Genomic DNA, 27,952 nt, shown 5'->3' on the forward strand with positions numbered 1-27,952 from the left:
CCCTACCCAACAGTGCAGTTCAAGAAGAGTTAAGGAAATATTTACCAAATAAACTGAAGTAAAAAATAATAACACAATAAAACAACAATAAGGAGGCTATATACAGGGGGTACAGGTACAAAGTCAGTGTGCGAGGGTACATGTTAGTTGAGGTAATATGTACATGTAGGTATGGGTGAAGTGACTATTGTCATGACTGTCCTGATCAGGTCAGGTTACAGGAGACCACAGCCCTACAGATTATCTCTCAACCCCAACAGAGGAGGAGAGATCTAGGGGTCTGAAGATGTGTGGGGTTTTATGACCCCTCACGCCCCTGGTAAATCTCAGGCCACAGACAAATTCCTTTGTCCTGTTACTATGGAGAACCAGCCTCAGAACAGTAAACATGAAATAAAGGGACTTTGGAACAATGGTTTCCGTCAGCCACAATGGTGGTCATGACGATAGATGGAATATGAAAATGTATGTCATTTTTGTTTTGTTATTAAAGGTTAATAGACGACGTTATTACGAAAAAATTGTAACGTGAAGAGTTTTCCTGGTATATGTTTGATGTTTATACATTGTGCGTTGTATGGAAAATATCGAAATCAAAGAGAATGTTTGGGGAAGATGAAATGTGCAGTTAGTTGTCTAAAATTGGATTTAAGTCAAATCTAGACCTTGCCCTCTTAACTTGGTATGCCCAGAGAATTGCCCTAAAGGCGGTTACGCCCACTTCTGACCCAAGGGTATAAAACCTGTGAGTAAAGAATTTCCAGGGAAGAGTACATGACCCAAGCTGCAGCCAAGGTCTAAAAAGTCAACGAACCCAGAACGCAACACAAGTTGGAAGACAAATAAATCCTTTTCTACCCAAGCTACGGATGAGTAGCTGTGTCGAAGCGGGTGAATTCAAGCTGGACCCCCTTAGCATCCAATCCCAGCGAATCATGGTATCTAAAGGGTTTCATTTCTATGCTGTGAGCTCTGACCTACAGAGCTGTCTGTCCTCCATAGCAAGGGTGAGGGAACAGACTCCTAAGCCAAAAGGACACTGACATCGGGAGGACGATCAAAGAGGTGTGCAGGAGAAGTGCGTCATCGAGCAGCTGAAGGGTCCCCTGAATGGTCCAAGCAGAGAATCCTCAGAGGTCTACCCCACGTAAATACATCATTATATTCTTACCCATAAGAGCGGCAGTTTGGGGCAAGGCTAGGGCTAGAATAGCATAGCTGACAAATTCACCCAAATGTATATTTCTCTCTTGTACTTTCTTTTTCCTCTCTCTCTTTGAAATCCCCATTTTGGGTAACACACGCCATAGTGTGTTGGCCCGTTATACTAAGTTCTAATCAATAGCCTATAATGTGTTTTGTCTGTGTGAATCTTTTATCATCATTTTAGCTTTTTAGTAAATAAATATTAATCTAAGATTGGTGTGGTAGGAACTCATTGGTGAGACCCGGGTCCCTGCAGATTCACGGACTATACGACGTTCAGAACGAGATTGTAAGAGGTAACTGGTTAATTAGCGGCTGTTGTAAAATCGATATTCTGATATTCTTTGAGTTAATTTGGGAATTAGAAACTCAATAAAAACTAGTTTTCCCACGGTGCCCCAGGTTAATGAGTTAATAATTGCTTGATTCAGTTAATCACGCAATTAGAAACATGTAATCATTCGATGAGCATCAGTCGTCACATGAACTAATACAACGTCACAACACTATGCATAGATAATAAACAGCGAGTAGCAGCACTGTACAAAACAAATGGACAGGGAGGGGTCCATGTAAATAGTCCAGTGGCCATTTGATTAATTGTTCAGCAGTCTTATGGCTTGGGGGTAGAAGCTGTTAAGGAGCCTTTTGGTCCTCGACTTGGCATGCCGTAGCAGAGAAAACAGTCCATTACTTGGGTGACTGGAGTCTCTGACAATTCTCTGGGCTTTCCTCTGATACCGCCTGGTGTATAGGTCAAGGATGGCAGAAAGCTTGGCCCCACTGATGTACTGGGCTGTACGCACTACCCTCTGTAGCGCCTTACGGTCAGATGCCAAGCAGTTGCCATACCAGGAGGTGATGCAGCCAGTCAGGATGCTCTCGGTGGTGCAGCTGTAGAACCTTTTGAGGATCTGAGGACCATGCAAATCTTTTCAGTCTCCTGAGGGGGAGAATGTTTTTTCGTGCCCTCTTCACGACTGCCTTGGTGTGCTTGGACAATGATAGTTTCGTTGGTGATGTGGACACCAAGGACCTTGAAACTCTCGACCCGCTCCACTACAGCCCCTTTGATATCAATGGGGGCCTGTTCGTCCCGCCTTTTCCCGTAGTCCACGATCAGCTCCTTTGTTTTGCTCACATTGAGGGAGAGGATGTTGTCCTGGAACCACACTGCCATGTCTCTGACCCCATCCCTATAGACTGTCTCATCGTTGTCAGTGATCAGGCCTATCACTGTTGTGTCGTCGGCAAACTTAATGATGGTGTTGGAGTCATGTTTGGCAATGCATGCGTGGGCGAAGAGAGAGTACAGGAGTGGACACCCCTGACGGGCCCCAGTGTTGAAGATCAGCATGGCAGACCCTTACCACCTGGAGGCGGCCCGTCAGGAAGTCCAGGATTCAGTTGCAGAGGGAAGTGTTTAGTCCCAGGGTCCTTGGCTTAATGATAAGATTCGTGGGCACTATGGTGTTGAACACTGAGCTGTAGTCAATGAACAGCATTGAGATTTAGATTGCCTCATCTGTGGATCTGTTGGGGCGGTATGCGAATTGGAGTGGGTCTAGTGTGTCCGGGAGGATGCTGTTGATGTGAGCCATGACCAGCCTATCAAAGCACTTCATGGCTACCTATGTGAGTGCTACGGGGCGGAAATCATTTAGGCAGGTTACCTTCGCTTCCTTGGGCACAGGGACTATTGTGGTCTGCTTGAAACCACGTCCTGGTAATCCGTCTGGCCCGCAGCTTTGTGAATGTTTACCTGTTTTAAGGTCTTGCTCACATCGGCTACCGAGAGCATTATCACACAGTCATCCAGAACAGCTGGTGCTCTCGTGCATGCTTCAGTGTTGTTTGCCTCGACGCAAGCATCAAAGAAATTGAACTCGTCTGGTAGGCTTGCGTCACTGCGCAGCTCGCGTCTGAGTTTCCCTTTTTAGTCTGTAATAGTTTTCAAGCCCTGCCACATCTGACGAGCGCCAGAGCCGGTGTAGTAGGATTCAATCTTAATCCTGTATTGACACTTGTTTGATGGTTCATCTGAGCGCATAGAGGGATTTTTTATACGCGTTCGGATTAGTTTCCCGCTCCTTGAAAGTGGAAGCTCTAGCCTTTAGCTCAATGTGGATGTTGCCTGTAATCCATGGCTTCTGGTTGGGATATGTATAGCGGAGCGATGCGTAGGGTGTTTGCCTTTAATGCTTGTGACCCGGGTTTGCTTCCCTGTTCTGCCATTCACTACAGTATCCATAGCACAATGAGACTTAATTATAGGCTACTGTAAGTCTAGTAAACTGTAACCCTGCTATTGACACAGCTCTGCTAAACCAGCTCTGCTAAACCAGCACTGTGCTACTGAACCAACTTTCTGCTACTGAACCAGCTCTATAATACTGAACCAGCTCTCTGCTTCTGAACCAGCTCTGTTCTACTGAACAAACTCTGTGTTACTGAACCAGCTCCATAATTCTGAACCAGCTCTATAATACTGAACCAGCTCTGTGCTCCTAAACCATCTGTGTGCTACTAAACCATTTGTGTGCTTCTGAACCAGCTCTTTGCTAATGAACCAGCTCCATAATACTGAACCAGCTCTATAATACTGAGCCAGCTCTATAATACTGAACCAGCTCTATGATACTTAACCAGCTCTGTGCTACTGAACCAGCTCTATGATACTGAACCAGCTCTATAATACTGAACCAGCTCTGTGCTACTAAACCATCTGTGTGCTACTGAACCAGCCGTGTGATACTGAACCAGCTCTGTGCTACTGAACCAGCTCTATGATACGGAACCAGCTCTATAATACTGAACCAGCTCTGTGCTACTAAACCATCTGTGTACTACTGAACCAGCCGTGTGCTACTGAACCAGCTCTGTGCTACTAAACCATCTGTGTGCTACTAAACCATGTGTGTGCTTCTGAACCAGCTCTATAATACTGAGCCAGCTCTATAATACTGAACCAGCTCTGTGCTACTGAACCAGCTCTATAATACTGAACCAGCTCTATAATACTGAACCAGCTCTATAATACTGAACCAGCTCTGTGCTACTAAACCATCTGTGTGCTACTGAACCAGCTCTGTGTATCCTGAACCAGCCGTGTGATACTGAACCAGTTCTGTGCTACTGAACCAGCCGTGTGCTACTGAACCAGCTCTGTGATACTGAACCAGCCATGTGCTACTGAACCAGCCCTGTGATATTTAATCCAGCTCTGTGCTACTGAAGCAGCTCTGTGCTACTGAACCAGCTCTGTGCTACTGAACCAGCTCTAAAGTACTGAACCAGCTCTATGCTACTGAACCAGCTCTGTGCTACTGAACCAGCTTTGTGCTGCTGAACCAGCTCTATGATACTGAACCAGCTCTGTGCTACTGAACCAGCTGTGTGCTACTGAACCAGCTCTGTGCTACTGAACCAGCTGTGTGCTACTGAACCAGCTCTGTGCTACTGAACCAGCTCTGTGCTACTGAACCAGCTCTATGATACTGAACCAGCTCTGTGCTACTGAACCAGCCGTGTGCTACTGAATCAGCTCTGTGCTACTGAACCAGCTCTGTGCTACTGAACCAGCTCTATGATACTGAACCAGCTCTGTGCTACAGAACCAACTGTGTGCTACTGAATCAGCTCTATGCTACTGAACCAGCTCTGTGCTACTGAACCAGCTCTATGACACTGAACCAGCTCTGTGCTACTGAATCAGCTCTGTGCTACTAAACCAGCTCTGTGCTACTGAACCAGCTCTATGATACTGAACCATCTCTGTGCTACTGAACCAGCCATGTGCTACTGTTCTGTTGTACACCTGTGATCCTGAGCGTCATAGAGAAGAAGGATTTCTGTCAGGGCAGAAAAAGAGACCCAAAAACCTCCCTATTCCCTTTATACTGCATGGGCCCTGGTCTGAAGTAGCTCAGTACTAGCCGTTGGGCCCTGGTCTGAAGTAGCTCACTACTAGCCTATGGGCCCTGGTCAAAAGTAGTTCCCTATATAGGGACAAGGGCGCAATTTGGGATGAGAACTCAGACTCACTGCTGGCCCTCAAAAGCCCATGAATAATTTGGATAATTCAAAGTTGAACAAGACCGCTGTTACAAGGACAGGTCTATGAATAGTTCTATGTGATGGCTGTAGAAAGATGTTAGAACAGTCCCTGTTTCATACAATGTAGAGCAATAGATGAAACATCCCAAGGCATGCTGTAGAGGGATGGTATTTTGTTATTTGGTGAAATTCAGACCAGACTATACCAGACTGTATGAATCGGAGAGAGAAGCACGGACTGAAATGAACTGGTTATACAGAAATGAAGGGGTGTACTATATTCATTCTATTGTTACTATGTGTAACGGATGTGAAATGGCTAGCTAGTTAGCAGTGGTGAGCGCTAAATAGCGTTTCAATCGGTGATGTCACTTGCTCTGAGACCTTGAAGTAGTGATTCCCCTTGCTCTGGAGCGATGGGTAACGATGCTTCGGGGGTGACTGTTGATGATGTGTGTAGAGGGTCCCTGATTCGCGCCCGGGTATGGGCGAGGGGACGGTCTAAAGTTATACTGTTACATATGATCCATCAGAACAACTGAAGAACTGTATTTTTCCCAGCGCATTGGAATTCTTCACATGAACAACAGTAACAGAATCTATGACTCTCCGTGCCCTTCTCTCTGTAAGACAGGCCTTTTTCTGTTCTCCATGTGGGAGTTATGATGAATGTGAAGGAGAGGGAGTTGGCAGGGAAGTGTGATGGAAGGTGGCTCGTGTGTGTCTGCAAGGAGATAACATTGAGGTGGTGAGGGTAGGCAACAACATCTCCTCCCCGCTGATCCTCAACACTGGGGCCCCACAAGGGTGCGTTCTGAGCCCTCTCCTGTACTCCCTGTTCACCCACGACTGCGTGGCCATGCACGCCTCCAACTCAATCATCAAGTTTGCGGACGACACAACAGTGGTAGGCTTGATTACCAATAACGACGAGACGGCCTACAGGGAGGAGGTGAGGGCCCTCGGAGTGTGGTGTCAGGAAAATAACCTCACACTCAACGTCAACAAAACTAAGGAGATGATTGTGGACTTCAGGAAACAGCAGAGGGAACACCCCCCCATCCACATCGATGGAACAGTAGTGGAGAGGGTAGCAAGTTTTAAGTTCCTCGGCATACATATCACAGACAAACTGAATTGGTCCACTCACACAGACAGCATCGTGAGGAAGGCGCAGCTGCGCCTCTTCAACCTCAGGAGGCTGAAGAAATTCGGCTTGTCACCAAAAGCACTCACAAACTTCAGATGCAAACTACAGATGCACAATCGAGAGCATCCTGGCGGGCTGTATCACCGCCTGGTATGGCAACTGCACCACCCTCAACCGTAAGGCTCTCCAGAGGGTAGTGAGGTCTGCACAACGCATCACCGGGGGCAAACTACCTGCCCTCCAGGACACCTACACCACCCGATGCTACAGGAAGGCCATAAAGATCATCAAGGACATCAACCACCCGAGCCACTGCCTGTTCACCCCGCTGTCATCCAGAAGGCGAGGTCAGTACAGGTGCATCAAAGCTGGGACCGAGAGACTGAAAAACAGCTTCTATCTCAAGGCCATCAGACTGTTAAACAGCCACCACTAACATTGAGTGGCTACTGCCAACACACTGTCAATGACACTGACTCTACTCCAGCCACTTTAATCATGGGAATTGATGGGAAATGATGTAAATATATCACTAGCCACTTTAAACAATGCTACCTTATATAATGTTACTTACCCTACATTATTCATCTCATATGCATACGTAGATACTGTACTCTATATCATCGACTGCATCCTTATGTAATACATGTATCACTAGCCACTTTAACTACGCCACTTGGTTTACATACTCATCTCATATGTATATACTGCACTCAATACCATCTACTGTATCTTGCCTATGCTGCTCTGTACCATCACTCATTCATATATCCTTATGTACATATTCTTTATCCCCTTACACTGTGTTTAAGACAGTAGTTTTTTTGGAATTGTTAGTTTGATTACTTGTTCGTTATTACTGCATTGTCGGAACTAGAAGCACAAGCATTTCGCTACACTCGCATTAACATCTGCTAACCATGTGTATGTGACAAATAACATTTGATTTGATTTGATTTGATTTGACTAGTGAACAGTGTGTCATCAACATAATATTGACTAGTGAACAGTGTGTCGTCAAGGAGATAACATTGACTAGTGAACAGTGTGTCATCAACATAATATTGACTAGTGAACAGTGTGTCGTCAAGGAGATAACATTGACTAGTGAACAGTGTGTCTGCAAGGAGATAACATTGACTAGTGAACAGTGTGTCATCAACATAATATTGACTAGTGAACAGTGTGTCGTCAAGGAGATAACATTGACTAGTGAACAGTGTGTCATCAACATAATATTGACTAGTGAACAGTGTGTCGTCAAGGAGATAACATTGACTAGTGAACAGTGTGTCTGCAAGGAGATAACATTGACTAGTGAACAGTGTGTCATCAAGGAGATAACATTGACTAGTGAACAGTGTGTCATCAAGGAGATAACATTGACTAGTGAACAGTGTGTCATCAAGGAGATAACATTGACTAGTGAACAGTGTGTCGCCAAGGAGTTAATATTGACTAGTGAACAGTGTGTTGTCAAGGAGATACCATTGACTAGTGAACAGTGTGTCATCAACATAATATTGACTAGTGAACAGTGTGTTGTCAAGGAGATAACATTGACTAGTGAACAGTGTGTCGTCAAGGAGATAACATTGACTAGTGAGCAGTGTGTCGTCAAGGAGATAATATTGACTAGTGAACAGTGTGTCGTCAAGGAGATAACATTGACTAGTGAACAGTGTGTCGTCAAGGAGATAATATTGACTAGTGAACAGTGTGTCGTCAAGGAGATAACATTGACTAGTGAACAGAGTGTCTGCAAGGAGATAACATTGACTAGTGAACATTGTGTCGTCAAGGAGATAATATTGACTAGTGAACAGTGTGTCGTCAAGGAGATAACATTGACTAGTGAACAGTGTGTCATCAAGGAGATAATATTGACTAGTGAACAATGTGTCGTCAAGGAGATAACATTGACTAGTGAACAGTGTGTCGTCAAGGAGATAATATTGACTAGTGAACAGTGTGTCTGCAAGGAGATAACATTGACTAGTGAACAGTGTGTCGTCAAGGAGATAATATTGACTAGTGAACAGTGTGTCGTCAAGGAGATAACATTGACTAGTGAACAGTGTGTCATCAAGGAGATAATATTGACTAGTGAACAATGTGTCGTCAAGGAGATAACATTGACTAGTGAACAGTGTGTCGTCAAGGAGATAACATTGACTAGTGAACAGTGTGTCATCAAGGAGATAACATTGACTAGTGAACAGTGTGTCGTCAAGGAGATAACATTGACTAGTGAACAGTGTGTCATCAAGGAGATAATATTGACTAGTGAACAGTGTGTCGCCAAGGAGTTAATATTGACTAGTGAACAGTGTGTTGTCAAGGAGATACCATTGACTAGTGAACAGTGTGTCATCAACATAATATTGACTAGTGAACATTGTGTCGTCAAGGAGATAATATTGACTAGTGAACAATGTGTCGTCAAGGAGATAACATTGACTAGTGAACAGTGTGTCATCAAGGAGATAACATTGACTAGTGAACAGTGTGTCTGCAAGGAGATAACATTGACTAGTGAACAGTGTGTCATCAAGGAGATAACATTGACTAGTGAACAGTGTGTCTGCAAGGAGATAACATTGACTAGTGAACAGTGTGTCATCAAGGAGATAACATTGACTAGTGAACAGTGTGTCGTCAAGGAGATAACATTGACTAGTGAACAGTGTGTCGTCAAGGAGATAACATTGACTAGTGAACAGTGTGTCGTCAAGGAGATAACATTGACTTGTGAACCGTGTGTCATCAAGGAGATAACATTGACTAGTGAACAGTGTGTCATCAAGGAGATAACATTGACTAGTGAACAGTGTGTCATCAAGGAGATAACATTGACTAGTGAACAGTGTGTCTGCAAGGAGATAACATTGACTAGTGAACATTGTGTCGTCAAGGAGATAATATTGACTAGTGAACAGTGTGTCGTCAAGGAGATAATATTGACTAGTGAACAGTGTGTCGTCAAGGAGATAACATTGACTAGTGAACATTGTGTCGTCAAGGAGATAACATTGACTAGTGAACAGTGTGTCGTCAAGGAGATAACATTGACTAGTGAACAATGTGTCGTCAAGGAGATAACATTGACTAGTGAACAGTGTGTCGTCAAGGAGATAACATTGACTAGTGAACAGTGTGTCGTCAAGGAGATAACATTGACTAGTGAACAGTGTGTCGTCAAGGAGATAACATTGACTAGTGAACAGTGTGTCGTCAAGGAGATAACATTGACTAGTGAACAGTGTGTCGTCAAGGAGATAACATTGACTAGTGAACAGTGTGTCGTCAAGGAGATAACATTGACTAGTCAGCCCCTATTAAAAGATCCTGTATCCAGTGCTATTCACTGGGAAGGCAGAGCGAGACTTACAATTAGGGAAGCTTTCTTTCACTGGATAAGCAGCCTTCCACGAACCAGGGAGGCTGTGTTTACACAGGAAGCCCAATATATATGTTTCTAACTGTAGGCTTTATTTAGTTCTGAGAAACAGGCATAAACTTTATATCTATATTTATATCTAGCCTCTAAAATAACCATCATATTGCTGTTCGATATCACTCCAGAACACTGCAGTCCACTCATCAATAACACTGTGTGGGCTACAGGCTGTGAACAGGCTGTTATGGCAGAATGCATCTTCTAGAAACGGCAATAGGATTGGACTTCACATGACGCTCAGCCTTAGTCAGCGAGGCTGCCAGCTAAGCTACAGCTCATAACTGCTGCCGTGCGCGTGTGTGTCCAGGAACAATACACATCCCTGTAATTCTGTTGTTGGAGTCTATTGGAAGCACACAAACACATCTATGTTCTAACTCTTAGAAAAAACCCACCACCACAAAATATTCCCATTGGGTTTTACTGGGATCTTACTGAATAATGACGGAAGTTCTGTCTCTTCTCTCCAGATCAGAAGACGGCGGCCCACACCTGCTACTCTGGTAGCATCCAGTGACCAGTCTTCTCCAGGTAATTAAACCAGTCTTCTCCAGGTAATTAAACTAGTCTTCTCCATGTAATTAAACCAGTCTTCCTCAGGTAGTTAAACCAGTCTTCCCCAGGTAATTAAACTAGTCTTCTCCAGGTCATTAAACCAGTCTTCTCCATGTAATTAAACCAGTCTTCCTCAGGTAGTTAAACCAGTCTTCCCCAGGTAATTAAACCAGTCTTCTCCAGGTAATTAAACCAGTCTTCTCCAGGTCATTAAACTAGTCTTCTCCAGGTAATTAAACCAGTCTTCTCCAGGTCATTAAACCAGTCTTCTCCAGGTCATTAAACCAGTCTTCTCCAGGCAATTAAACCAGTCTTCTCCAGGTCATTAAACCGGTCTTCTCCAGGCAATTAAACTAGTCTTCTCCAGGTAATTAAACTAGTCTTCTCCAGGTCATTAAACTAGTCTTCTCCAGGTAATTAAAACAGTCTTCTCCAGGTCATCAAACCAGTCTTCTCCAGGTAATTAAACCAGTCCTTCCAGCTACTGGTCTGCCTCTCTAAACTTTAGGTTACCTGCCAAATTACACAACTATATCATTGATAATGTATTACGGTTGTATTATACATTCCATGCCCTCCTACCTCACGCCCATTGAGTAACATGAGATGTACAGGTTGCCATGGTCAGATCTGAGTCAGAAATACATATGTACACCATGTCATTTCCATATGAATAATAAACTGAAGCTTCCTGTTCTTTCTGACTAAGGAAACCTACAATGTAACTCCCCTGCCCAATCCAGCGGTAGTCTCACTGTCATTTCTAGCAATAGGAACTATCTCTCCAGCCCCATTCTCCTGAGTCTCTGTCTGTCCTTCTCTAATTCTAGGATCTAAACTCCCCAGCCCCATTCTCTCCAGCTTTCCTGGGGATGTGTGATGATAGGGGACTCCCAGCATTCCTGAGGATGTGTGATAACAGGGGATCCATACTTTGTATGACAGTGTTTTGGAACTCCTCTCCTCTCCTCTCCTCTCCTCTCCTCTCCTCTCCTCTCCTCTCCTCTCCTCTCCTCTCCTCTCCTCTCCTCTCCTCTCCTCTCCTCTCCTCTCCTCTCCTCTCCTCTCCTCTCCTCTCCTCTCCTCTCCTCTCCTCTCCTCTCCTCTACTCTACTCTACTCTACTCTCCTCTACTCTACTCTCATCTCTCTCTCTTCTTCCTGTGGGATTCCTCCCTCTCTCTCTCCTCTCCTCTCATCCCTCCCTGTGGGATTCCTCCCTCTCAGCTCTCTCTCCTCCTGTGGGAAACCTCCCTCCCCCTATCTCTCTATCCCTATCTCTCTCTCTCTCTCTCTCCATCTCTCTCTCTCTTTCTTTCCTCTCTGTGTGATACCTCTCCTCTCCTCTCCTCTCCTCTCCTCTCCTCTCCTCTCCTCTCCTCTCCTCTCCTCTCCTCTCCTCTCCTCTCCTCTCCTCTCCTCTCCTCTCCTCTCCTCTCCTCTCCTCTCCTCTCCTCTCCTCTCCTCTCCTCTCCTCTCCTCTACTCTACTCTACTCTACTCTACTCTCATCTCTCTCTCTTCTTCCTGTGGGATTCCTCCCTCTCTCTCTCCTCTCATCTCTCTCTCCTCCCTGTGGGATTCCTCCCTCTCAGCTCTCTCTCCTCCTGTGGGAAACCTCCCTCCCCCTATCTCTCTATCCCTATCTCTCTCTCTCTCTCTCTCCATCTCTCTCTCTCTTTCTTTCCTCTCTGTGTGATACCTCTCCTCTCCTCTCCTCTCCTCTCCTCTCCTCTCCTCTCCTCTCCTCTCCTCTCCTCTCCTCTCCTCTCCTCTCCTCTCCTCTCCTCTCCTCTCCTCTCCTCTCCTCTCCTCTCATCTCATCTCATCTCCTCTCCTCTCCTCTCCTCTCCTCTCCTCTCCTCTCTTCTCCTCTATCCCTATCTCTATCTCTCTCTCTCTCTCTCTCTCTCTCTGTATCTCTTTATTCCTATCTCTATCTCTCTCTCTCTCTCTATCTCTCCCTCTCTATCCCTATCTCTATCTATATCTCTCTCTATCTCTCTCTCTCTTCCTCTCTGTATACCTCTCCTCTCCTCTCCTCTCCTCTCCTCTCCTCTCCTCTCCTCTCCTCTCCTCTCCTCTCCTCTCCTCTCCTCTCCTCTCCTCTCCTCTCCTCTCCTCTCCTCTCCTCTCCTCTCCTCTCCTCTCCTCTCCTCTCCTCTCCTCTCCTCTCCTCTCCTCTCCTCTCCTCTCCTCTTCCTCTCCTCTCCTCTCCTCTCCTCTCCTCTCCTCTCCTCTCCTCTCCTCTACCTCTCCTCTCCTCTCCTCTCCTCTCCTCTACCTCTCCTCTTCTCTACCTCTCCTCTCCTCTCCTCTCTCACTCTCAATTCAAAGGGCTTTATTGGAAACATATAAATAAACAAAAGGGAAATAAACAAGGGAAACATTAGTAAACAGTACACTCACAAAAGTTGTAAAAGACTATAGACATTTCAAATGTTATATTATTGGCTATGTACAGCATTGTAGGTTAGTGCATGTAGTTGAACTATGAAATGGAAAATAAATATACTGTAGGATGTATTGGCAGTGTTGTTTGTGCTCCTTTTCTCATGGCAACGGGCCACACATCTTGCTGCTATGACTACACACTGTGGTATTTCGCCTAACAGATATATAAGTTTATCAATGTTTGATTTGTTTTCAATTTCTTTGTGGGTCTGTGAGATCTGTGGGAAATATGTGCCTCTAATATGGTCATACATTTGTCAGGAGGTTAGGAAGTGTAGCTCAGTTTCCACCTCATTTTGTGGGCAGTGAGCACATATCCTATCTTCTGAACCAGATTTACCTACACCGGCCTTTCTCAATAGCAAGACTATGATCACTGAGTCTGTACAGAGTCAAGGATTTTCTTAGAAGGCCCTTACTTCCCTTGTCTCTCAGATTGTTCACAGCCTTGTGGAAGTTACCTATGGTGTTTAGGTCGAGGTAGGTGTAGGGCAACAGTGTCTAGATATAATTTGAATATTATTTTTGTCTTACTAAGATACACTGTCAGGGCCCAAGTCTGACAGAATCTGTGCAGAACATCTAGGTGCTGCTATAGGTGCTCCTTGGTTGGGGACAGAGGCATCAAATCATCAGCAAACAGTAGACATTTGAGACCAGTAGGGTGAGGCTGGGTGCTACAGACTGCTCTAGTGCCCTTGCTCAGGACGTTGTTTTCACTGAGGAAATGTTGGAGGTTGCTGTTGATGAAAGGATTTTTCTGAGATTGCTGTTGACGTATATTCCACGGTAATTACTAGGGTCAAATATGTCTCCACTTTTGGTGTTTGGGGTGATCAGGCCTTGGTTCCAAATATTAGGGAAGATGCCTCTCTCTCTCTCTCTCTCTCTCTCCCTCATGTGGGATACCTTCCTCTCTCCTCTCCCTCTCCCCCTCTCTCTCTCCCTCCTGTGGGATACCTTCCTCTCTCCTCTCCCTCTCACCCTCTCTCTCTCCCTCTCTCTAGCAGGAAGTTTGGTCCCAGTGATGTACTGGGCTGTTCGCACTACCCTCTGTAGCGCCTTACGGTCAGATGCCGAGCAGTTGTCATACCAGGCTGTGATGCAACCGGTCAGGCAGGATCAAATCAAATCAAATCAAATGTATTTATATAGCCCTTCGTACATCAGCTGATATCTCAAAGTGCTGTACAGAAACCCAGCCTAAAACCCCAAACAGCAAGCAATGCAGGTGTAGAAGCACGGTGGCTAGGAAAAACTCCCTAGAAAGGCCAAAACCTAGGAAGAAACCTAGAGAGGAACCAGGCTATGTGGGGTGGCCAGTCCTCTTCTGGCTGTGCCGGGTGGAGATTATAACAGAACATGGCCAAGATGTTCAAATGTTCATAAATGACCAGCATGGTCGTATAATAATAAGGCAGAACAGTTGAAACTGGAGCAGCAGCACAGTCAGATGGACTGGGGACAGCAAGGAGTCATCATGTCAGGTAGTCCTGGGGCATGGTCCTAGGGCTCAGGTCAGTTGAAACTGGAGCAGCAGCATGGCCAGGTGGACTGGGGACAGCAAGGAGTCATCATGTCAGGTAATCCTGGGGCATGGTCCTAGGGCTCAGGTCCTCCGAGAGAGAGAAAGAAAGAGAGAAGGAGAGAATTAGAGAACGCACACTTAGATTCACACAGGACACCGAATAGGACAGGAGAAGTACTCCAGATATAACAAACTGACCCTAGCCCCCCGACACATAAACTACTGCAGCATAAATACTGGAGGCTGAGACAGGAGGGGTCAGGAGACACTGTGGACCCATCCGAGGACACCCCCGGACAGGGCCAAACAGGAAGGATATAACCCCACCCACTTTGCCAAAGCACAGCCCCCACACCACTAGAGGGATATCTTCAACCACCAACTTACCATCCTGAGACAGGGCCGAGTATAGCCCACAAAGATCTCCGCCATGGCACAACCCAAGGGGGGGCGCCAACCCAGACAGGATGACCACATCAGTGAATCAACCCACTCAGGTGACGCACCCCTTCCAGGGACGAGCCCCAGTAAGCCAGTGACTCAGCCCCTGTAATAGGGTTAGAGGCAGAGAATCCCAGTGGAAAGAGGGGAACCGGCCAGGCAGAGACAGCAAGGGCGGTTCTTTGCTCCAGAGCCTTTCCGTTCACCTTCCCACTCCTGGGCCAGACTACACTCAATCATATGACCCACTGAAGAGATGAGTCTTCAGTAAAGACTTAAAGGTTGAGACCGAGTTTGCGTCTCTGACATGGGTAGGCAGACCGTTCCATAAAAATGGAGCTCTATAGGAGAAAGCCCTGCCTCCAGCTGTTTGCTTAGAAATTCTTAGAAACAATTAGGAGGCCTGCGTCTTGTGACCGTAGCGTACGTGTAGGTATGTATGGCAGGACCAAATCAGAGAGATAGGTAGGAGCAAGCCCATGTAATGCTTTGTAGGTTAACAGTAAAAACCTTGAAATCAGCCCTTGCTTTGACAGGAAGCCAGTGTAGAGAGGCTAGCACTGGAGTAATATGATCACATTTTTTGGTTCTAGTCAGGATTCTAGCAGCCGTATTTAGCACCAATTGAAGTTTATTTAGTGCTTTATCCGGGTAGCCGGAAAGTAGAGCATTGCAGTAGTCTAATCTAGAAGTGACAAATGCATGGATTAATTTTTCTGCATCATTTTTGGACAGAAAGTTTCTGATTTTTGCAATGCAATGCAAACGTAGATTTGCAATGTTACGTAGATGGAAAAAGGATGCTCTCAATGGTGCAGCTGTGGAACCTTTTGAGGATCTGAGGCCAAATCTTTTCAGTTGCCTAAGGGGAAAAAGTTTTTGTTGTGCTCTCTTCACGACTATCTTGGTATGTTTGGACCATGATAGTTTCATTGGTGATGTGGAAACGTTTTGTATTAGAGAGAGAGAGAGAGAGAGAGAGAGAGAGAGAGAGAGAGAGAGAGAGAGAGAGAGAGAGAGAGAGAGAGAGAGAGACAGAGACAGAGACAGAGACAGAGACAGAGACAGAGGCAGAGACACAGAGACAGGGACAGAGACAGAGACAGAGACAGAGACAGAGACAGAGACAGAGACAGAGACAGAGACAGAGACAGAGACAGAGACAGAGACAGAGACAGAGACAGGGAGAGAGAGAGAGAGAGAGAGAGAGAGAGAGAGAGAGAGAGAGAGAGAGAGAGAGACAGAGAGAGAGGGAGAGAGACAGAGAGAGAGGGAGACAGAGAGACAGAGAGAGACAGAGAGAGAGAGACAGAGAGAGAGAGAGAGAGAGAGAGAGAGAGAGAGAGAGACAGAGAGACAGGGAGAGAGACAGAGAGAGAGACAGAGAGAGAGAGAGAGAGAGACAGAGAGAGACAGAGAGAGAGACAGAGAGAGAGAGAGAGACAGAGAGACAGAGAGAGAGACAGAGACAGAGACAGAGACAGAGACAGAGACAGAGACAGAGACAGAGAGGAATAAAGACATTGTGCAGCAGTGTACCATAACGTACCGTTGTGCATTATTTAAAACCCTGCAGATTACTGCCCTGCTCCACAATGTAGCCCATCTCTCTACTTCATACAGGCTGTCACACGCTGACTGGCAGCAGCAGCCACACAGAGACACACACACAGCTCTCTCCTCTGACATCTGTATCAAAGTGAGCTGTAGCTGGCTGCCTGTTGTAAGTGTTAACTGTTCATTGTTAATTGTCACTTGCTTTGGCAGAGAGAGAGACAGTCAGTTAAACTAAATATATACGTATGAACACGTTCTGATAACATTGGGGTTAGTTACTCATTGTAGTGATAGGAAGGGACTAGTTGTTATAATGAGCTGACTTCAGAAATTCAGATGCCTTATATTTAACAGACGGACGATTGGACAGACAATCAGACTGATAGACAAATAAATAGATGGAGAGTCTCAGTTGGCCCTTGTGTTAGATAGGACTGTATCCTTGTGTTAGATAGGACTGTATCCTTGTGTTAGATAGGACTGTATCCTTGTGTTAGATAGGACTGTATCCTTGTGTTAGATAGGACTGTATCCTTGTGTTAGATAGGACTGTATCCTTGTGTTAGATAGGACTGTATCCTTGTGTTAGATTCGTTATAGAACTCATTGCCCTTTATGGGTGTGAGATTGTGAGAAAGAGAGAGAGAGAGAGAGAGAGAGAGCGAGGCAGAGACAGAGAGACAGAGAGACAGAGAGAGAGAGAGAGAGAGAAACCTTCCATAACAAAGCCATCACCTACAGAGAGATGAACCTGGAGAAGAGTCCCCTAAGCAAGCTGGTTCTGGGGCTCTGTTCACAAACACAAACACACCCTACAGAGCCCCAGGACAGCAGCACAATTAGACACAACCAAATCATGAGAAAACAAAAAGATAACTACTTAACACATTGGAAAGAATTAACAAAAAAAAACTGAGCAAACTAGAATGCTATTTGACATTTGTAATGTCTTTATTGTTTTGAAACTTCTGTGAGTGTGATGTTTACTGTTCATTTTTATTGTTTATTTCACTTTATATATTATCCACCTCACTTGCTTTGGCAATGTTAACACATGTTTCCCATGCCAATAAAGCCCCTTGAATTGAATTGAATTGAGAGAGAGAGAGAGAGAGAGAGAGAGAGAGAGGGAGGGAGGGAGGGAGGGAGGGAGGGAGGGAGGGAGGGAGGGAGGGAGGGAGGGCTGTAGCTACATAATAAAATAGAAACACCTCTGGATGTAGTTTTTAATGCAGCATGTTTTTGTTATCAACAGCCACTCTCTGTTGTTGTGTCAGCCCCAGGGCGCAGCGCAAATGGCATCCTATTCCATAAGGGCCCTCTTCAAAAGTAGTGTACTATATAGGGAATAGACTTACATACTGTCCTCTCTTTGAAACAGATCCTTCTAGACCCAACGATTGGAACTTGCTAAAATATTAACGTTTGATGCATCATCACAAACACAATCTGTTAACAACAAAAATAAAGGGAGTCTGTCTGGTTGACTGCCATGTGTTTATGCGAGAACGTGTTCTTTTTCAGTTGATATTAACGCCTGATGAGTTGGTATTTGGTGCACAGAAGAGTGATGAAACACATCACAGGCGTGTTGAATATAGCTGATCACATTTCATATGCAGACACACACTCAGACATACACTTACACGCGTACACACACACACACACACTGAACTGTGGTGGTGTCTAGGGATGTTTAGGTTGCTAGGCAACAAGGTGGTGGTGTCCTAGACAAAAAGTTATGCATGGAATTCTGGGATGGCTGTGGGATGGGTTCAATGCACACATGCACACACACGCACGCACGCACACACACACACACACACACACCCGCCCGCGCGCGCACGCACACACACACACACTGCTGTATTTATCATGGTTAATGGTTTACTACGAGTTAGCCTAATCGATCGTTTTTATTCCGATTTCACCACCTCAGAATCACTTCCCATGTTACCATGGTATCAATCAGACCTGATATGGAATGTATTGTACGAGCTATGCACACCTGGATTCAAATCCTATTTGAGGTATTTCATCTGCAAGATGGGCAGCGTTTGCACTTTTGTGACAACAGTATTGGTTCATCGTGTCTGGTAGAACTCAGTCAAGCATTTAAAAAAAATATATATATATTTTAAAGAGTATGAAAACCCAGATCTGTCAGTCATTCGTGTCGTGTTGACGTTAATGTTAGCACTGTCCAGGGGAACTTGTGCAGTCTGAGGTAGACAGAGGGGTCGTTACACCATCTGCTCTGACTGGAACAAGGTCAGCTTACATCTTCCTGTCCCTCTCTGTCTGAGAGACTATATACTGGAACACAGCTGTAGTTTGGTAGAGTTATAGGACTGTATACTGGAACACAGCTGTAGTCTGGTAGAGTTATAGGACTGTATATTGGAACACAGCTGTAGTCTGGTAGAGTTATAGGACTGTATACTGGAACAAGTCTGTGTGTGGGTGAGCTAGGGGGACTATATTCTGGAACAAGTCTGTGTGTGGGTGAGCTGGGGGGACTATATTCTGGAACAAGTCTGTGTGTGGGTGAGCTAGGGGGACTATATTCTGGAACAAGTCTGTGTGTGGGTGAGCTAGGGGGACTATATTCTGGAACAAGTCTGTGTGTGGGTGAGTTATAGGACTATATTCTGGAACAAGTCTGTGTGTGGGTGAGTTATAGGACTATATTCTGGAACGAGTCTGTGTGTGGGTGAGTTATAGGGCTATATTCTGGAACAAGTCTGTGTGTGGGTGTATATTCATTGTTTAGTCAATAATCTTGCTGTTGTCTCTCACAGTTTATTTCTCAACCTATCTCTCGTTTTCCCTGATACAGAAATTGATGAAGACCGTCTTCCAAACCAGTTATACAAGGTAATTAACTGCGTCCTTCATATGGAATGTTGTTAACGGATAAATCATTAGTAACTAAAAAAACAAACATTGGTGGTGTCGTGTTCAAAAGCACTGCATCACCGTGCTGAGGTGTCACTACAGCCCGGGGTTCGATCCCCCGGCTGTGTCACAACCGGCTGCGATTGGGAGCCCCAAAGGACGACGCACAATTGGCCCAGCGCCGTCCGGGGTGGAGGAGGGTTTGGCTGGTGGGACTTTCCTTGGCTGATTGAGCTCTAGCGACTCCTTGTGACAGAACCTGGCGCCTGCAAGCTGATTCCATTTGTCAGTTGAACGGTGTATCATCAGCTGACATCCGGGTTAAGAGAGAAGTGTGATAAAAACCTTTGCCTCTCCCGAGCCCAGTGAGGAGTAGCAGCCTTGAGCCAAGGGACCTAATTAGGGGACAAAACGGGCTAAAACAATATGGTCGTGGGCCATACCACCCTGAACACATCTGTTCAGGGTCGGGCCTGGTTATTTACTGTGATGGGAGACCACCTGGGAATACCAGGTACCGTAAGCTAAAAAAATGTATGTAACCGTTGGATAGCAAATGAATATCATCGGACTACGTGGCTCACTTTATTGATCTCTGTTGACAGGCAGCCTTGATGAACTCTCCCAGGCAGAGGAGGAAGGGAGCAAGAGCCACGCCCACTATGAAAGGTAAGATCTCTCCCAGGCAGAGGAGGAAGGGAGCAAGAGCCACGCCCACTATGAAAGGTAAGATCTCTCCCAGGCAGAGGAGGAAGGGAGCAAGAGCCACGCCCACTATGAAAGGTAAGATCTCTCCCAGGCAGAGGAGGAAGGGAGCAAGAGCCACGCCCACTATGAAAGGTAAGATCTCTCCCAGGCAGAGGAGGAAGGGAGCAAGAGCCACGCCCACTATGAAAGGTAAGATCTCTCCCAGGCAGAGGAGGAAGGGAGCAAGAGCCACGCCCACTATGAAAGGTAAGATCTCTCCCAGGCAGAGGAGGAAGGGAGCAAGAGCCACGCCCACTATGAAAGGTAAGATCTCTCCCAGGCAGAGGAGGAAGGGAGCAAGAGCCACGCCCACTATGAAAGGTAAGATCTCTCCCAGGCAGAGGAGGAAGGGAGCAAGAGCCACGCCCACTATGAAAGGTAAGATCTCTCCCAGGCAGAGGAGGAAGGGAGCAAGAGCCACGCCCACTATGAAAGGTAAGATCTCTCCCAGGCAGAGGAGGAAGGGAGCAAGAGCCACGCCCACTATGAAAGGTAAGATCTCTCCCAGGCAGAGGAGGAAGGGAGCAAGAGCCACGCCCACTATGAAAGGTAAGATCTCTCCCAGGCAGAGGAGGAAGGGAGCAAGAGCCACGCCCACTATGAAAGGTAAGATCTCTCCCAGGCAGAGGAGGAAGGGAGCAAGAGCCACGCCCACTATGAAAGGTAAGATCTCTCCCAGGCAGAGGAGGAAGGGAGCAAGAGCCACGCCCACTATGAAAGGTAAGATCTCTCCCAGGCAGAGGAGGAAGGGAGCAAGAGCCACGCCCACTATGAAAGGTAAGATCTCTCCCAGGCAGAGGAGGAAGGGAGCAAGAGCCACGCCCACTATGAAAGGTAAGATCTCTCCCAGGCAGAGGAGGAAGGGAGCAAGAGCCACGCCCACTATGAAAGGTAAGATCTCTCCCAGGCAGAGGAGGAAGGGAGCAAGAGCCACGCCCACTATGAAAGGTAAGATCTCTCCCAGGCAGAGGAGGAAGGGAGCAAGAGCCACGCCCACTATGAAAGGTAAGATCTCTCCCAGGCAGAGGAGGAAGGGAGCAAGAGCCACGCCCACTATGAAAGGTAAGATCTCTCCCAGGCAGAGGAGGAAGGGAGCAAGAGCCACGCCCACTATGAAAGGTAAGATCTCTCCCAGGCAGAGGAGGAAGGGAGCAAGAGCCACGCCCACTATGAAAGGTAAGATCTCTCCCAGGCAGAGGAGGAAGGGAGCAAGAGCCACGCCCACTATGAAAGGTAAGATCTCTCCCAGGCAGAGGAGGAAAGGAGCAAGAGCCACGCCCACTATGAAAGGTAAGATCTCTCCCAGGCAGAGGAGGAAGGGAGCAAGAGCCACGCCCACTATGAAAGGTAAGATCTCTCCCAGGCAGAGGAGGAAGGGAGCAAGAGCCACGCCCACTATGAAAGGTAAGATCTCTCCCAGGCAGAGGAGGAAGGGAGCAAGAGCCACGCCCACTATGAAAGGTAAGATCTCTCCCAGGCAGAGGAGGAAGGGAGCAAGAGCCACGCCCACTATGAAAGGTAAGATCTCTCCCAGGCAGAGGAGGAAGGGAGCAAGAGCCACGCCCACTATGAAAGGTAAGATCTCTCCCAGGCAGAGGAGGAAGGGAGCAAGAGCCACGCCCACTATGAAAGGTAAGATCTCTCCCAGGCAGAGGAGGAAGGGAGCAAGAGCCACGCCCACTATGAAAGGTAAGATCTCTCCCAGGCAGAGGAGGAAGGGAGCAAGAGCCACGCCCACTATGAAAGGTAAGATCTCTCCCAGGCAGAGGAGGAAGGGAGCAAGAGCCACGCCCACTATGAAAGGTAAGATCTCTCCCAGGCAGAGGAGGAAGGGAGCAAGAGCCACGCCCACTATGAAAGGTAAGATCTCTCCCAGGCAGAGGAGGAAGGGAGCAAGAGCCACGCCCACTATGAAAGGTAAGATCTCTCCCAGGCAGAGGAGGAAGGGAGCAAGAGCCACGCCCACTATGAAAGGTAAGATCTCTCCCAGGCAGAGGAGGAAGGGAGCAAGAGCCACGCCCACTATGAAAGGTAAGATCTCTCCCAGGCAGAGGAGGAAGGGAGCAAGAGCCACGCCCACTATGAAAGGTAAGATCTCTCCCAGGCAGAGGAGGAAGGGAGCAAGAGCCACGCCCACTATGAAAGGTAAGATCTCTCCCAGGCAGAGGAGGAAGGGAGCAAGAGCCACGCCCACTATGAAAGGTAAGATCTCTCCCAGGCAGAGGAGGAAGGGAGCAAGAGCCACGCCCACTATGAAAGGTAAGATCTCTCCCAGGCAGAGGAGGAAGGGAGCAAGAGCCACGCCCACTATGAAAGGTAAGATCTCTCCCAGGCAGAGGAGGAAGGGAGCAAGAGCCACGCCCACTATGAAAGGTAAGATCTCTCCCAGGCAGAGGAGGAAGGGAGCAAGAGCCACGCCCACTATGAAAGGTAAGATCTCTCCCAGGCAGAGGAGGAAGGGAGCAAGAGCCACGCCCACTATGAAAGGTAAGATCTCTCCCAGGCAGAGGAGGAAGGGAGCAAGAGCCACGCCCACTATGAAAGGTAAGATCTCTCCCAGGCAGAGGAGGAAGGGAGCAAGAGCCACGCCCACTATGAAAGGTAAGATCTCTCCCAGGCAGAGGAGGAAGGGAGCAAGAGCCACGCCCACTATGAAAGGTAAGATCTCTCCCAGGCAGAGGAGGAAGGGAGCAAGAGCCACGCCCACTATGAAAGGTAAGATCTCTCCCAGGCAGAGGAGGAAGGGAGCAAGAGCCACGCCCACTATGAAAGGTAAGATCTCTCCCAGGCAGAGGAGGAAGGGAGCAAGAGCCACGCCCACTATGAAAGGTAAGATCTCTCCCAGGCAGAGGAGGAAGGGAGCAAGAGCCACGCCCACTATGAAAGGTAAGATCTCTCCCAGGCAGAGGAGGAAGGGAGCAAGAGCCACGCCCACTATGAAAGGTAAGATCTCTCCCAGGCAGAGGAGGAAGGGAGCAAGAGCCACGCCCACTATGAAAGGTAAGATCTCTCCCAGGCAGAGGAGGAAGGGAGCAAGAGCCACGCCCACTATGAAAGGTAAGATCTCTCCCAGGCAGAGGAGGAAGGGAGCAAGAGCCACGCCCACTATGAAAGGTAAGATCTCTCCCAGGCAGAGGAGGAAGGGAGCAAGAGCCACGCCCACTATGAAAGGTAAGATCTCTCCCAGGCAGAGGAGGAAGGGAGCAAGAGCCACGCCCACTATGAAAGGTAAGATCTCTCCCAGGCAGAGGAGGAAGGGAGCAAGAGCCACGCCCACTATGAAAGGTAAGATCTCTCCCAGGCAGAGGAGGAAGGGAGCAAGAGCCACGCCCACTATGAAAGGTAAGATCTCTCCCAGGCAGAGGAGGAAGGGAGCAAGAGCCACGCCCACTATGAAAGGTAAGATCTCTCCCAGGCAGAGGAGGAAGGGAGCAAGAGCCACGCCCACTATGAAAGGTAAGATCTCTCCCAGGCAGAGGAGGAAGGGAGCAAGAGCCACGCCCACTATGAAAGGTAAGATCTCTCCCAGGCAGAGGAGGAAGGGAGCAAGAGCCACGCCCACTATGAAAGGTAAGATCTCTCCCAGGCAGAGGAGGAAGGAGCAAGAGCCACGCCCACTATGAAAGGTAAGATCTCTCCCAGGCAGAGGAGGAAGGGAGCAAGAGCCACGCCCACTATGAAAGGTAAGATCTCTCCCAGGCAGAGGAGGAAGGGAGCAAGAGCCACGCCCACTATGAAAGGTAAGATCTCTCCCAGGCAGAGGAGGAAGGGAGCAAGAGCCACGCCCACTATGAAAGGTAAGATCTCTCCCAGGCAGAGGAGGAAGGGAGCAAGAGCCACGCCCACTATGAAAGGTAAGATCTCTCCCAGGCAGAGGAGGAAGGGAGCAAGAGCCACGCCCACTATGAAAGGTAAGATCTCTCCCAGGCAGAGGAGGAAGGGAGCAAGAGCCACGCCCACTATGAAAGGTAAGATCTCTCCCAGGCAGAGGAGGAAGGGAGCAAGAGCCACGCCCACTATGAAAGGTAAGATCTCTCCCAGGCAGAGGAGGAAGGGAGCAAGAGCCACGCCCACTATGAAAGGTAAGATCTCTCCCAGGCAGAGGAGGAAGGGAGCAAGAGCCACGCCCACTATGAAAGGTAAGATCTCTCCCAGGCAGAGGAGGAAGGGAGCAAGAGCCACGCCCACTATGAAAGGTAAGATCTCTCCCAGGCAGAGGAGGAAGGGAGCAAGAGCCACGCCCACTATGAAAGGTAAGATCTCTCCCAGGCAGAGGAGGAAGGGAGCAAGAGCCACGCCCACTATGAAAGGTAAGATCTCTCCCAGGCAGAGGAGGAAGGGAGCAAGAGCCACGCCCACTATGAAAGGTAAGATCTCTCCCAGGCAGAGGAGGAAGGGAGCAAGAGCCACGCCCACTATGAAAGGTAAGATCTCTCCCAGGCAGAGGAGGAAGGGAGCAAGAGCCACGCCCACTATGAAAGGTAAGATCTCTCCCAGGCAGAGGAGGAAGGGAGCAAGAGCCACGCCCACTATGAAAGGTAAGATCTCTCCCAGGCAGAGGAGGAAGGGAGCAAGAGCCACGCCCACTATGAAAGGTAAGATCTCTCCCAGGCAGAGGAGGAAGGGAGCAAGAGCCACGCCCCACTATGAAAGGTAAGATCTCTCCCAGGCAGAGGAGGAAGGGAGCAAGAGCCACGCCCACTATGAAAGGTAAGATCTCTCCCAGGCAGAGGAGGAAGGGAGCAAGAGCCACGCCCACTATGAAAGGTAAGATCTCTCCCAGGCAGAGGAGGAAGGGAGCAAGAGCCACGCCCACTATGAAAGGTAAGATCTCTCCCAGGCAGAGGAGGAAGGGAGCAAGAGCCACGCCCACTATGAAAGGTAAGATCTCTCCCAGGCAGAGGAGGAAGGGAGCAAGAGCCACGCCCACTATGAAAGGTAAGATCTCTCCCAGGCAGAGGAGGAAGGGAGCAAGAGCCACGCCCACTATGAAAGGTAAGATCTCTCCCAGGCAGAGGAGGAAGGGAGCAAGAGCCACGCCCACTATGAAAGGTAAGATCTCTCCCAGGCAGAGGAGGAAGGGAGCAAGAGCCACGCCCACTATGAAAGGTAAGATCTCTCCCAGGCAGAGGAGGAAGGGAGCAAGAGCCACGCCCACTATGAAAGGTAAGATCTCTCCCAGGCAGAGGAGGAAGGCAGCAAGAGCCACGCCCACTACGAAAGGTAAGATAATATAGCTTAGAAATGTAGAGAAGGTGACACATCAAGTGTGCATCAACATAATGTCATTTCAGACAGGCTCCTTATTAAAACAATTATAATGGGACTTTCTTCAATGTAATAATCTGTTAAGTCTGCCTAAAATGTGTGAATTGTTTCCTCAGTGTTGCACAAATCAACCTTTTAAAGACCTGTTATGGCTGCGATCCCCGTACAGGGATCAACATCAGGGGAAATTTCAGAGTGACAAGTAAAAATACAACTTCGTTACATTAATTAAGGGAGTAGCTGCTGATAGTTTCTCTGAGGAGACTGTCCAAGACCCACGTTATATATTCAGATTCAGTTCCCACTCTACTCCAGAACGGAACATAAAACTCCTTAAACTGGAACCAGAATATCCTTCTCCTTCTGCAGAACAATCCTTTCTGAAACCCTTTTGTTCTAAGACTAGTTTGATAGTTTCTTTGAGACCGGCGTATAGTCATCCTCCCACACACCATAACATGGGGTGAGTCACTCATCCTCCCACACACCATAACATGGGGTGAGTCACTCATCCTCCCACACACCATAACATGGGGCGAGTCACTCATCCTCCCACACACCATAACATGGGGTGAGTCACTCATCCGCCCACACACCATAACATGGGGTGAGTCACTCATCCGCCCACACACCATAACATGGGGCGAGTCACTCATCCTTCCACACACCATAACATGGGGCGAGTCACTCATCCGCCCACACACCATAACATGGGGCGAGTCACTCATCCTCCCACACACCATAACATGGGGTGAGTCACTCATCCTCCCACACACCATAACATGGGGCGAGTCACTCATCCTCCCACACACCATAACATGGGGTGAGTCACTCATCCTCCCACACACCATAACATGGGGCGAGTCACTCATCCTCCCACACACCATAACATGGGGCGAGTCACTCATCCTCCCACACACCATAACATGGGGCGAGTCACTCATCCTCCCACACACCATAACATGGGGCGAGTCACTCATCCTCCCACACACCATAACATGGGGTGAGTCACTCATCCTCCCACACACCATAACATGGGGCGAGTCACTCATCCTCCCACACACCATAACATGGGGTGAGTCACTCATCCACCCACACACCATAACATGGGGTGAGTCACTCATCCGCCCACACACCATAACATGGGGCGAGTCACTCATCCTTCCACACACCATAACATGGGGCGAGTCACTCATCCTCCCACACACCATAACATGGGGCGAGTCACTCATCCTTCCACACACCATAACATGGGGTGAGTCACTCATCCTTCCACACACCATAACATGGGGCGAGTCACTCATCCTCCCACACACCATAACATGGGGCGAGTCACTCATCCTCCCACACACCATAACATGGGGCGAGTCACTCATCCTCCCACACACCATAACATGGGGCGAGTCACTCATCCTCCCACACACCATAACATGGGGCGAGTCACTCATCCTTCCACACACCATAACATGGGGTGAGTCACTCATCCTCCCACACACCATAACATGGGGCGAGTCACTCATCCTCCCACACACCATAACATGGGGCGAGTCACTCATCCTCCCACACACCATAACATGGGGTGAGTCACTCATCCTCCCACACACCATAACATGGGGCGAGTCACTCATCCTCCCACACACCATAACATGGGGTGAGTCACTCATCCGCCCACACACCATAACATGGGGTGAGTCACTCATCCGCCCACACACCATAACATGGGGCGAGTCACTCATCCTTCCACACACCATAACATGGGGCGAGTCACTCATCCTCCCACACACCATAACATGGGGCGAGTCACTCATCCTTCCACACACCATAACATGGGGTGAGTCACTCATCCTTCCACACACCATAACATGGGGCGAGTCACTCATCCTCCCACACACCATAACATGGGGCGAGTCACTCATCCTCCCACACACCATAACATGGGGCGAGTCACTCATCCTTCCACACACCATAACATGGGGTGAGTCACTCATCCTTCCACACACCATAACATGGGGTGAGTCACTCATCCTTCCACACACCATAACAGGGGGTGAGTCACTCATCCTTCCACACACCATAACATGGGGTGAGTCACTCATCCTTCCACACACCATAACATGGGGTGAGTCACTCATCCTTCCACACACCATAACATGGGGCGAGTCACTCATCCTTCCACACACCATAACATGGGGTGAGTCACTCATCCTTCCACACACCATAACATGGGGCGAGTCACTCATCCTCCCACACACCATAACATGGGGTGAGTCACTCATCCTTCCACACACCATAACATGGGGCGAGTCACTCATCCTTCCACACACCATAACATGGGGCGAGTCACTCATCCTTCCACACACCATAACATGGGGCGAGTCACTCATCCTCCCACACACCATAACATGGAGTGAGTCACTCATCCTCCCACACACCATAACATGGGGCGAGTCACTCATCCTCCCACACACCATAACATGGGGTGAGTCACTCATCCTTCCACACACCATAACATGGGGTGAGTCACTCATCCTTCCACACACCATAACATGGGGCGAGTCACTCATCCTCCCACACACCATAACATGGGGTGAGTCACTCATCCTTCCACACACCATAACATGGGGTGAGTCACTC

The 27,952-nt window shown here is 48.0% G+C and overlaps 1 protein-coding gene across 2 annotated transcripts in view; it reads left to right on the forward strand.

Annotated features, from left to right (window-relative positions):
* Positions 1-27,952, forward strand: part of LOC109882877 (protein phosphatase 1 regulatory subunit 1A) — a 60,118-nt gene that overhangs the window by 12,931 nt on the left and 19,235 nt on the right. For both annotated transcript variants that reach the window (XM_031820323.1, XM_031820905.1), the window contains exons 2-4: positions 10,343-10,403; positions 19,245-19,282; positions 19,909-19,972. In XM_031820323.1, the coding sequence (XP_031676183.1) occupies positions 10,343-10,403; positions 19,245-19,282; positions 19,909-19,972 (163 nt within the window). The remainder of the gene's footprint in view (positions 1-10,342; positions 10,404-19,244; positions 19,283-19,908; positions 19,973-27,952) is intronic.

Source organism: Oncorhynchus kisutch, linkage group LG1 (genome assembly GCF_002021735.2).
Source record: "Oncorhynchus kisutch isolate 150728-3 linkage group LG1, Okis_V2, whole genome shotgun sequence".
Taxonomy (NCBI): Eukaryota; Metazoa; Chordata; class Actinopteri; order Salmoniformes; family Salmonidae; genus Oncorhynchus; species Oncorhynchus kisutch.